Raw genomic sequence first — 13,396 nt, forward strand, 5'->3', positions numbered from 1 at the left:
TCCAACCGGCCTCACAACCGCAGACCACGTGTAACCACACCAGCGCAGGACCTCCACATCCAGCATCTTCACCTCCAAAATCATCTGAGACCAGGTCAACTGTCACCGCATATACAATGGAGGCAGCACATGCCAAGGACCCCAGCCGCTACAGCTACAGTGAAGGAGATCCAGGAGAGGACTTCTCCTAGTACACCAGTAAGGGAGATCCAGGAGAGGACTTCTCCCAGTACACCAGTGAGGGAGATCCAGAAGAGGACTTCTCCTAGTACACCAGTGCGTGTGTGTGTGTGTGTGTGTGTCTATGTGAGAGCATGTTGTGTGTGTCTTGGGATCAGCATAAAAACATAGTAATCATAGTCCACTTCTTTCTAGGTTGCTGCTGGGGGGAAAAGGAAAAGGAATAGGTGCCAGGTCTGCAAGCCATCTGATGATGTAAAGACAAGCATGACTTGTGTGAAATGTGCAAAATTAATTTACACAAAGCACTGTTATGACATGTCCCTCATGTGCTGTGTAGATGCACACACATGCACCGTGTTCATTTCCAACTAGTAATATTTGTGTATTTCTGGTCCTAACAATGTACAGTGTTTACTATCACAATGTGATGACTTGTCACTTGTGTGCTGTGGAGACTCACAGACACACATACACATCCACTGTGTTTATATTGCAAATGTTGTTGTTTTGTTATTTTGTTCATTTATTTAAGTGTTTAAATAAAGTTTACTTTAAATACAATTCCAGGCAAGATCCATTTATTTTGTAGCTTCATATTTACTATGTTGTCATCATTTAGAAATGTAAACAAAATAATAATTTGTCATGGCCATCTTCTATGCAGTGGGGTAAAAAAAAATATTTGGCTGTGTTCACCAGTTTTGTGAAGTAGCTAAGGATGAGGTAAATTACCTAAACAAAGTTCATAACTTGGTTACTTAGATCTTAATTAGATACTTCCCTAAAGTGGTGAACACAGCCGAACCCATTTGAGTACAATACTTCGTACACCTCTACTTGTACTATATACTATGTGATTGTTGTGATCTTTCATTTCAGATGCCAAGATGCGTTGTTTACCTGGGAGATGCTGTTGCCTGGGTAAATGCCAACGTGGGCCTCTTCTGAGACCGGGTACAAGTCCTCACCCCTGAATGATGAGGAAATAGAGGGTGCTGTGCAGATGCACAGAGAGGAAGAAGAAGAAGCTCTCTCCCCATTCATGTTTTGGTTTAATCATTTTGAAGACACTGAAACATTCATGGACGAAATGTACAAAAGAAATGTATTTAGCGTTAATTTTGAGCTTCTGTTAATTGTTTTTGTTGATAAAGATACATACTAGCTGTCTTTAAACCATCAGCTAATTCTGGTTTCCACACAAGAAAAATAACAAGATCCAGAAAACACAATAAAGTTTGACGAGACAAAGAGATAAGAAACATCATTTATTAGTAAGAGTAAACTGGACAGTGTTTGGGAAGTGTTCACCTGGCCACACAACATGATAAGATGAAACCAAAGCCTACAGAATCTTGGCAAAGCTGAATACACATCACATAAAGAAACAGTTTAGTTTTGTCAGTGTTGGAATGTAATGTTTTGAATATTCCATTGGGTGATTAAATGTTTAATTGTCTAACTGGCATATCATTTAATTTTGTCTATTTAGGTTATGCCATTAACTTAAAGATTTTGGACTATATTAATTGACTTTCCATAATGTCTGTTGTGCTCTTTTGGACATATTCTATTGGTAATTTATGCTATTGAATCAACTTTAAGGATAAGGGTTAAATTAGACCTCAGATAATCAATTCCAATGTAGCACTTGTATTCCTCCCAACAATGTTATAAGTCCATAACCATGTCATTACTTTAGAATAAAAAAATGCTTGTTCCAGGTACCCCTGGAAAAAAAAATATTTCTGTAAACAGATGTTGACACGATGCAAATTGAAACTTTCCACAACAGGCTACAGAAAATTCCACACTTCCAGTTAACAATTTCAACATTCCAAAAACATTGCTTTTAAATTGAACAGTGCAAGTCAAAGGAAGGAGAAACCATTACAATGATTTGTATGAAAACTGGTCAGCTCTGCACAGCAGAACCCACAGGTCTCTGCAAAGGAACTTCAGAACAGTTTAGCTGACAATGACGTTGTTGCTCACAGGTCCACCACACAATGGTATTGGAAAATACCATTTAATTTTACATAATTGGTACAAGCATAATCAGACTAGAGTGCTTTTGTAGTCAATATGTAGTCAAAGCAAATACACTTTTGTTTTCTATATCAATGCTTGAACCACTTGAACATAATGTTATATCTTGACAAAAGATATTGAATGAAATCACATGGACTCTGAGATAAAGTTGTAACTTTAGTTAACTCTTCTTCCTCCATTAGTACACTCAACGTAATGACGTCATACCCATACATGACGCCTAGCGTCAAAACGTGTGTCAAACCAGGATGTACCCAAACTGACCAATAGCGAACATTAGTGGGCCTAACTTAATATTCAGGAACCCCCATATTAAGTAACTCCCCTACTTGTGGTCTGCAGATATACCTTATAGAAGCGGGATGGCTCATTCCCCAATATTAGGTTTTATTTATAGAAATCCGATTTTGACAATAAACTGAATTTATCAATTTATTTCAAATAATGCAAGATGCATGGAAAAACAACTTGCATTATAGAGCAAGCATACAAAATAAACATGTGCAAATGAATTGAATTAAATAAAAAAATCAAACAGTGCAAGATACATGCAAAAAAACTAGGCCTGTCAAAGTTAATGCGTTACTGCGTGTGATTAATTTAAAATACTTAATACCGTTTAAGTTTTGAGCCTCGGTGCTATCCACTAAGAGCTTGACTTTAGCAGAAGCTGACAGGATCATGCTACTATCACGCATTTATTGTTTACCAGTAACTGTATTGGCGATTGACTTGACCTGAGCACTTCCCAGGCATTTTTTCAATATACAGCTCTGGAAAAAATTAAGAGACCACTCCTATTTTTTTTTAAAATCAGCATCTTTACATGTATGGCAGCCATTCAATTCTAGTGTCTGTTAAACACAGGAACACCAAATTTTACTTAATGAGGTACTGATTAGGTGAACCACATTTACAGGTGCTGGTCATAACATTTTTATATCATCAAAAAGTTGATTTATTTCAGTAATTCCATTCAAAAAGTGAAACTTGTATATTATATTCATTCATTACACACAGACTGATATATTTCAAATGTTTATTTATTTTAATTGTGATGATTATAACTGACAACTAATAAAAATCCCAAATTCAGTATCTCTGAAAATTAGAATATTACTTAAGACCAATACAAAAAATTATTTTTAGAAATGTTGGCCAACTGAAAAGTATGAATATGAAAAGTATGAGCATGTACAGCACTCAATACTTAGTTGGGGCTCCTTTTGCCTGAATTACTGCAGCAATGCGGTGTGGCATGGAGTTGATCAGTCTGTGGCACTGCTCAGGTGTTATGAGAGCCCAAGTTGCTCTGATAGTGGCCTTCAGCTCTTCTGTATTGTTGGGTCTGGTGTATCGCATCTTCCTCTTCACAATACCCCATAGATTTTCTATAGAGTTAAGATTAGGCGAGTTTGCTGGCCAATTAAGAACAGGGATACCATGGTCCTTAAACCAGGTACTGGTAGCTTTGGCACTGTGTGCAGGTGCCAAGTCCTGTTGGAAAATGAAATCTGCATCTCCATAAAGTTGGTCAGAAGCAGGAAGCAAGAAGTCCTCTAAAACTTCCTGGTAGACAGCTGCATTGACCTTGGACCTCAGAAAACACAGTGGACCAACACCAGCAGATGACATGGCACCCCAAACCATCACTGACTGTGGAAACTTTACACTGGACTTTAAGCAACATGGATTCTGTGCCTCTTCTCTCTTCCTCCAGACTCTGGGACCTTGATTTCCAAAGGAAATGCTAAATTGACTTTCATCAGAGAACATAACTCAGCAGCAGTCCAGTCCTTTTTGTCTTTAGCCCAGGCGAGACGCTTCTGACGCTGTGTCTTGTTCAAGAGTGGCTTGACACAAGGAATGAGACAGCTGATCCCATGTCTTGCCTATGTCTGAGTGTGGTGGTTCTTGAATTACTGACTCCAGCTGCAGTCCACTCTTTGTGAATCTCCCCCACATTTTTGAATGGGTTTTGTTTCACAATCCTCTCCAGGGTGCGGTTATCCCTATTGCTTGTACACTTTTTTCTACCACATCTTTTCCTTCCCTTCGCCTCTCTATTAATGTGCTTGGACACAGAGCTCTGTGAACAGCTAGCCTCTTTAGCTATGACCTTTTGTGTATTGCCCTCCTTGTGCAAGGTGTCAATGGTCGTCTTTTGGACAGCTGTCAAGTCAGCAGTCTTCCCCATGATTGTGTTGCCTACAGAACTAGACTGAGAGACCATTTAAAGGCCTTTTCAGGTGTTTTGGGTTAATTAGCTGATTAGAGTGTGGCACCAGGTGTCTTCAATATTGAACCTTTTCACAATATTCAAATTTTCTGAGATACTGAATTTGGGATTTTCATTAGTTGTCAGTTATAATCATCAAAATTAAAATAAATAAACACTTGAAATATATTAGTCTGTGTGGAATTAATGTATAAATTATACAAGTTTCACATTTTGAATGGAATTACTGAAATAAATCAACTTTTGGATTATATTCTAATTTTATGACCAGCAACTGTACTTTAACGAGGAAAAGTATAAAAATCACTGCTGTGGTCATCAGTATCCTCTTGCAATAGGACCAGCTGGATGGCAAAAACAGTCCAAGTAGTACCTCAAAGGTAATTTGAATAAAAAAATAACTATTCAGCATGACAAAAGAGCTGAAAAGAAAAGCTTTGAGTGAGGAAAAGAAGGGTTTAATTCAGGTTTTACTGGCAGAGGGATACAGTGAGCGTCAGGTGATCGTCAGGTCCATCCTGAAAATTTCAAAGAAGGCGGTTCATAAGAACAAGGTCAAGCAACAGACATTGGGGAAAACAAAACTACAGACTGGCAGTGGGTGAAAACCGAGATGACCATTAACTCATTCAAATGTCACTTGACATCCATAGGATGACATCAAGTGACTTACAAAAAGAATGGCAAACAGCAGCTGGGGTGAAGTGCACAGTGAGGACGATTCAAAACAGGCGCCTAGGGGCAGGGCTGATGTCATGCAAAGCCATAATTGGACTGTAGAGGAATGGAGTAAGGTCATCTTCTCCGACAAGTCAAATTTTCAGCTTTGCCCAACACCTGGTCATCTAATGGTTAGACAGAGACTTATAAGCCACAGAGTCTCGCACCCACTGTGAAATTTGGTGGGGGATCAGAGATGATCTGGGGATGCTTCAGCAAGGCTGGAATCGGGCAGATTTGTCTTTGTGAAGGACACATGAATCAAGCCAAGTACATGGTTATCCTGGAAGAACACCTGCTTCCTTCTGCTCTGACAATGTTCCCTAACTCTGAGAATTGGTTTTTCCAGCAGGACAATGCTCCATGCCATTCAGGCAGGTCAATCAAGGTGTGGATGGAGGACCACCAGATCAAGACCCTTTAATGGCCAGCCAAATCTCCAGACCTGAACCCATTGAAAACCTCTGGAATTTGATCAAGAGAAAGATGGATGGTCACAAGCCATCAAACAAAGTCGAGCTACTTGATTTTTTGTGCCAGGAGTGGCATAAAGTCACCCAACAGCAATGTGACAGACTGGTGGAGAGCATGCCAAGATGATTAAAAATCAGGGTTATTCCACCAAATATTGATTTCTGAACTTTTCCTAAGTTAAATTATTAATATTTTGTTGTTGAAAAATGAATATGAATTTATTTTTTTTGCATTATATGAGGTCTGAAAACAATTTATAGATATTTGGTTATTCTGACCAGTTGTTAGGGCTGTATGTCCTCAGAGCATAGGAACACACAGCGGAAACAGTTACCTGTACTGTCTGAATAGTCAAGGGGACTGATTTGGAATCTGAATCAAGATGGGCATTGAATCTTTACTCAGTAGTATTCATACTTCCAATGGAGAAACTGCCCAATCTTACCTTTGGGAAGCCATTTGGTTTATTTGTGCTTGTACCAAAACAGAATACACTGCATTCAATTGACAGACCAGTGTGACTAGGATTCCTTCAGTAAGTGATCACATATCCATTTGCCTGAGTCAGTCTTCTCGACATTCTAGAAAGGAATGTAAAACACAATTATGTTAGGGAGAGAAGAATCAGGCCAAAATGAAATAAATATATACAAACATAACATTAATACAGCTAACAGACAATAAACAAAAAGGAAAATTATACCATAACAAAATGCTACAAGAACCAGAATCTACCTCAGCCAGGGTTCCATGGCTGCAGATGTGCGTTAGAAGATTATAAAAAAGATAACCAAATGTCTCCTCAAGAGTATCATCAAACATCAAGAATTGTGTGACATTGAACAACACTACCCTAGGTTTTTATACAGGGACTGGATCCATTGTTATCACATTATCACATTTTTTTTTTATATTCGGGGGCTGATGATCCTGTTGTCACAGTGGGCCTCAGAGCACAGTAGTACACAGCAGAGTCAGACTGCGGCAGTCTCTGAATCATCAAGGGGGCTAAGCTGAATGTGAAATTCAGCTTGGAATCAAACCTCTTCTTGAAGTCACCACCACTGGCCCTTTCTGAATTACAATCCCTTCTCAGGAAATATTGAGGAGAGTCCTTAGTAAACTGGAATTACCAGAAGAGATCAGATGATGTACAATCAGAGGTGTAGTTAGAGCTGAGTGTTACCTGTCCTGCTTCAATGACAGCAAAATGTCAACTCATGGTAAACAAACCTTGCAATCTAAAAAGTAGGGATACTAGTTTGTAAACAACATCTTAGCAACTAATAGGCTGTTTCACCCAAAATAGGAAAGAAAAGAATTACACTTTTCCAAAATAGCATGCAGCCAGAATAAGTATTTCTTAAACAATATGCCATTTTTGTATAGAGGGAGGAGACAGTTAATGTACATTTTCTTCTCCTTTTAGCTGAGAATTTACATATTTATAGAAGGGGAGGGGCTATATGGTATTCAACTGTAATTAGAATATATGTCCACACATTTCACGGTTGGAACGTTTTGAAAGCAGGCAGACACAGACCAAATCAGCCTATATGGACCTCCAGTAGTTCAATTTAGGCCATTGCCATGAACAGTTATCCTTAGTCAAGTTAACTTATGATTGGTTTTATGATTGAAACCAATGATTTACATGGGATGCAAGCAACCATGATAATCATCTCTGTCATAGAAGCGCACATTAACGTAAATGATGGGCATTGGAATCACCGTAGCGTATTACGCATGGGTTGTTGTCTCTCGATTTGGACCATAAAATAAACCTCTCTCTCCTGCCTGGAGTTAATCACGTAGTAAATTGCCTGGCCCACAATATTCCTCCTAATGTTTTTCATTATCTCGTGAAGGTGAAGCTCTGAACGCGCAGTGTACTGTATCAGATTAAACCGTCACAGGACAAGTGTAACATCAAGATTTACTAAAGCGGCGGGCTGAATCCACGGCGATCACAAGTGGTGGAGAAGGGTTGAGGATAGGACCACAGACTCAACAGTCGAGGACTGCGCAGTAGTAGAGATCTAGGACTTGGTTTCAAAAGGATGGATTCTTTCATATCAAGCTCCAGCATAGGAACGTCTCCCTCTCCAAGAGATCGACAATCACCTGTAAGGTTTGATCAAGAGAACTCACAGCCAGGAACAATGGCCGGTCGGGCGGGAACACTTGACTTCCCATCCGAATCGTTGTGTATAAAGTACGGGGAATTTTTAAAGCACACCGCGGCAGCCTCGGCAACCGCGGAGAGCAGTGGCGGGGAGCAGAGTCAGGATGATGACAGTGATGGCATTGGCAGGAGTGACATGGTGCTTTTTCCTGAGGAAAGGCTTATGGCATCAATGGCCAAATGTGACGCAGGTAAGAAACACAAAGAGCAGAAAGTGCTGAGGCTCAACATTAACGCCCGGGAGAGGAGGAGGATGCATGACCTGAACGATGCACTCGATGAACTGAGGTCGGTGATCCCTTACGCACACAGCCCTTCGGTTCGGAAGTTATCTAAAATAGCCACTCTGCTCCTCGCGAAAAACTATATCCTCATGCAGGCGCAAGCACTTGAAGAAATGAGAAGACTTGTAAGTTATCTTAACCATGGATCCGGCGTTACCGCTGCGAATACAACTGGTGCACCTGGATTTGGGGTCTACGACCAGACAGGATACCCGTTCTCTGCTGGGATTCCGGATAGCAATGCAAATCTATTTAATAAACATTTCAACCACAAACCTTGAATAGAGTTGTTGCCATTGCCTAAAAGGTACCTGGTGTGTACAACTAAATTGATGGGACCAACGAGACTGATTAAGTAAACACATATTTCCAGAATATGGATTCTTACTGTAAATGACTGTTATATATCCAATGGTTATTAGGTATCGGAAATAACTTGTTTTGGCAACACTAAACGAAATGACGGTTCCATAACATGGTAAAAAATGGCAAGTTCAGTTTTATTTATTTGACCATTATGTTGGCCTTCATAAATTTTCTTCAGTTTGATTCGATGATGTTCGTTGAATAAATTGTATTGGTGATAATACAGATTTGATGGTCTATTTTTGCAGTAGCCTACTGTATATTCTGAATGTAATATGTACCGCCACATGTTAAACGCGTACAAACTATATTTATATTCCATTTACGCTAAAATGAAAAAGGGAAAGCACATATTTGTAAGAAAATATTTACAGCAATTAAAATGCGTTTATTGGGTTATTTAAGTTATCCATAATACCCATATGTAAAACCCCAGAATATGACCCATATATTTTGTGGTTTCGGTATCGGAGACAGTGACTAAGACAATGATCAGCTAGACGTAGCTTAAGTGATTTGGTCAAATTGTTCAAATGTTTTGGCCAGTTGATAAGCCTTGCAGAAGCCAATAAACCTTTTCAGATATGTAACAAGTTATGGTGTGACTTAAAATTGGAATGAAAAAATTTGAAAGGCTTTCAAAGTGACAAGAGAAGTTGGAAAAGGTAATTGACCTAGAATTTCAAAACAGAAAATAGTTCACTGTAAACTGAAAAGGCCAAATAGTGCTATACTGTAGAAATTGAAAGTGGCTGTGTATTATTCTGGAAGCACTTATGTTGTACTTCAGGACACTTTAAATATACTTAATATATGAATCCAATCCATATAATTTATTCAAAATATATTAGAAATATATTAAAATGCTATTTTCGATCACATGTCTTACTTACAGCAGTAGCAGTAGGAAATAGGGGGGGTCAACTTTTACATACCATAATATACTTATTCCTATTTAAATTGTACATAAATACTTTTAATACTCCTTAGTGAACTAGAGTAAAACATAAGTGGTTCAAAATACAAGTAAGTATACTGCTTTTATAGCTTGGGGAAGAGCACATTAGCCCACAAAATCCTAGAGCCAATGATATTCTTCCACAATCTGTTACTCATCAAGCAAACAACTAACCAGAAAGAAGTGATTAATGAACGCTTTGACTAAAGTTGATTATTTTTGCCTGAGTACAGAAAACCTGCATTGGTTTCCTGAAGCAAAAGTAAATAACATTTGGCAGAGCAGGTTAAGAGGTAATTAGTTTAGAACATTGACAGACCAGTCAAAAATAAATGTTCAGAGAACAACTAGAATGTGAATATTGATGTTCAACTGCTGAAAAAATGTCTTATTTTCTTGGTTAAAACCTTTAGTATGTAATTTGCATACATTTAAGACTGAATTCAGACATTAAACTATTCATTTTTTATTGCATTTTACATTCACTGTCCTGGATCAAGTGGACATTAGGAAGTATGATCTATTTCAACATGACTATGTTATAAAATACAATCTTACAATGATAGGCTTTAACAAGGCATTACAGAGAAAAGCACAGTCATTTTGGTGTACATAAGGTGGTGTCATGAGTGTACTTGGTTGTATTTTCTGCTGTAAAATAAAAACCAAACAGGCTGATTTTGTTCAGGAAAAAACCCAGGTATTAACACCATGGATGCATTAAAATAAAAATACAGTATCTCACAAAAGTGAGTACACCCTTTACTTTGTATCTTTGTAAATATTTGAGTGTATTGACACTTTGCTACAATGTAAAGTAGTGAGTGTACAGCTTGTATAACAGTGTACATTTGCTTTCCCCTCAAAATAACACAACACAGCCATTAATGTCTAAACCACTTGCAACAAAAGTGAGTACACCCCTAAGTGAAAATGTACAAATTGGGCCCAATTAGCCATTTTCCCTCCCAGGTGTCATGTGACTCATTAGTGTTACAAGGTCCCAGGTGTGAATGGGGAGCAGGTGTGTAAAATTTGGTCTCTCACACTCCCTCATACTGGTCACTGGAAATTCAACATGGCACCTCATAGCAAAGAACTCTCTGAAGATCTGAAAAAATAAAGATAAAGATGGCCTAGGCTATAAGAAGATTAACATGACCCTGAATCTGAGCTGCAGCATGGTGGCCAAGACCATACAGCGGTTAAACAGGATAGGTTCCACTGAAGACAAACAGACAAAGGACATGGATTACTGGAAGCATGTCCTGTGGTCTAATGAGACCAAGATAAACTTATTTGGTTCAGATGGTGTCAAGCGTGTGCTGCAGCAACCAGGTGAGGAGTACAAAACAAGTGTCTTGTCTACAGTCAAGCATGGTGGTGGGAGTGTCATGGTCTGGGGCTGCATAAGTGCTGCTGGCACTGGGGAGCTACAGTTCATTGAGGGAACCATGAATGCCAACATGTACTGTGACATACTGAAGCAGAGCATGATCCCCTCCCTTCGGAGACTGGGCCGCAGGGCAGAAACACACTTTCAAGACAACCACTGCCTTGCTAAAGAAGCTGAGGGTAAAGGTGATGGACTGACCAAGCATGTCTCCAGACCTAAACCCTATTGTGCATCTGTGGGGCATCCTCAACCGGAAGGTGGAGGAGCGCAAGGTCTCTAACATCCACCAGCTCCATGATGTCGTCATGGAGGAGTGGAAGAGCACTCCAGTGGCAACCTGTGAAGTTCTAGTGAACTCCATGCCCAAGAGGGTTAAGGCAATGGTGGAAAATGATGGTGGAAAATATTGACACTTGAGTCCCAATTTGAACATTTTCACTTAGGGGTGTACTCACTTTTGTTGCCAACGGTTTAGACATTAATGGCTGTGTGTTGAGATATATTGAGGGGACAGCAAATGTACACTGTTATACAAGCTGTACATTCACTACTTTACATTGTAGCAAAGCGTCATTTCTTCAGTGTAGTTAAATGAAAAGATATACTGGGTTGTACTCACTTTTGTGAGATACTGTATATCAGACAGCAAAAACATAAATGCATATAATTTTAGTATTTAAACATCACATTTCTGAACTGGTAGCCATAACTATCAGGTAACAAAAGGAAAGAAAATTCTGACATACACAACTGGTTCAATAGGCTTTAATTTCATTATCTTCATGAAAAGTATGCAGATTCCCTGTCTCTCCTAAAGTAGGAAAACATCTGATTGTAAGCCAAAACTGTAAATTGCTGGTAATTGTTTTTGATAAAATATTTAAGGGTGACTGCCATCCAGTACATTAAGCTTGGAAATTACTTTGCTGCATCATGTAAAATAGTTCAACAATTTTGAAACAACTGCAATACAGTAAGGATAATTTTATACTGCAAGGCATAATAAACATTCTTTGTTGTATATAAAATGTCTATCCTTTAATATACGCAGGACTACAGTAAGTAAATAATGAATCATTCTTTCCTATAGAATAAAACACCCACTGTCCCTAACCATCAGATTCACTATCTCTGCCCACTGTTAAATCTGGCCATATATATATATATATATATATATATATATATATATATATATATATATAGTTAGGTCCAGAAATATCATAGTTTGGTCCAGACAAAATTTTTTTAAATGTTGGCTCTGCACGCCACCACAATGGATTTGAAATGAAATAACTGAGACGCACTTCAAGCGCAGACGTTCAGCCTTAATTCAAGGTGTTGAAGAAAAATATTGTATGAAACGTTTAGGAATTGCAACCATTTTCATACACAGTCCCCTTATTTCAGTGGCTCAAATGTTATTGAACATATGAACACCATCATTTAAATGTTCATTTTTAATATTTTCTCGAGAATCCATTATAGGCGATGACTGCTGTAAGTATGGAACACATGGACATGACCAAACGGTGGGTTTCCTCCTTTGGGATGCTTTACCAGGCCTTAATTGCAGTGGTCTTCAGTTATTGTTGGTTCACGGGTCTTTCAGACATAAGTTGTATTCAGCACATGAAATACATACTTGGTTAATGACACAGCCATTGCAGAATATTCCACTTCTTTACCTTAAACTCCTGGGTTGCTTTCACAGTGTTTTGGGTCATTGTCCATCTGTAAAGTGAAGCGCCGTCCAATCAACCTCACTGAATTTGGCTGAATCTGAGCAGGCAATATATCCTTAAACACTTCAGAATTCATCTGGCTGCTTCTCTTCATGGTAGACTTGAATAATGATATGCCTACCTCCTGGAGAGTGTTCTTCACTTGGCTGGAAGTTGTGAAGGGATTTTTCTTTACCACGGAAAGGATCCTACGATCATCCACCACTGTTGTCTTCCATGGACGTCTAGGCCTTTTTGTGTTGCAGAGCTCACCAGTGCATTCGTTTGTTCTCAGAATGTACCAAACTGTTGATTTGGCCACTCCTAATGTTCCTGCTATCTCCCTGATATCTTTTTTTTTTGCAGCCTAAGGATGGCCTGTTTAACTTCCATTGAGATGTCCTTTGACCGCATGTTGTGGGTTCACAGCAACAGCTTCGAAATGCAAATGCCACACCTGGAATCAACTCCAGACCTTTTACCTGCTTAATTGATGAAGAAATATTGAAGGAATAGCCCACACCTGTCCATGATACAGCTTTTGAGTCAATTGTCCAATTACTTTTGGTCCCTTGAAAAAGAGGGGGTTACATATTAAAGAACTGGAATTCCTAAACCCTTCCCCAATTTGGATGTGAATACCCTCAAATTAAAGCTGAATCGACTGCACTTCAAGCCCATATTCATTTAACTTATTAATATATTTAACTGTAACTTGAATATATTCTGGTTAACAGCCAGAATAAATTTGTGTCAGTGTCCAATTATTTTCTGACCTAATACACACACACACACACACACACACACACACACACAGA

The 13,396-nt window shown here is 38.8% G+C and overlaps 1 protein-coding gene across 1 annotated transcript; it reads left to right on the top strand.

Moving 5' to 3' along the window:
* The first annotated feature begins 7,215 nt into the window (after positions 1-7,215).
* On the top strand, positions 7,216-8,730 carry LOC105009440 (class E basic helix-loop-helix protein 22). Its single transcript, XM_010868867.3, has one exon. The coding sequence runs from the start codon at positions 7,729-7,731 to the stop codon at positions 8,416-8,418; it is 690 nt and encodes a 229-aa protein (XP_010867169.1). The 5' UTR covers positions 7,216-7,728; the 3' UTR covers positions 8,419-8,730.
* The last annotated feature ends 4,666 nt before the right edge of the window (positions 8,731-13,396 follow it).

The sequence above is a fragment of the Esox lucius genome, chromosome 3 (assembly GCF_011004845.1).
Source record: "Esox lucius isolate fEsoLuc1 chromosome 3, fEsoLuc1.pri, whole genome shotgun sequence".
Classification (NCBI taxonomy): Eukaryota; Metazoa; Chordata; class Actinopteri; order Esociformes; family Esocidae; genus Esox; species Esox lucius.

Bases quoted from the DNA above. Each gene is read 5' to 3' on its own strand.
- LOC105009440 (XM_010868867.3), top strand. From the start codon at position 7,729: ATGGATTCTTTCATATCAAGCTCCAGCATAGGAACGTCTCCCTCTCCA.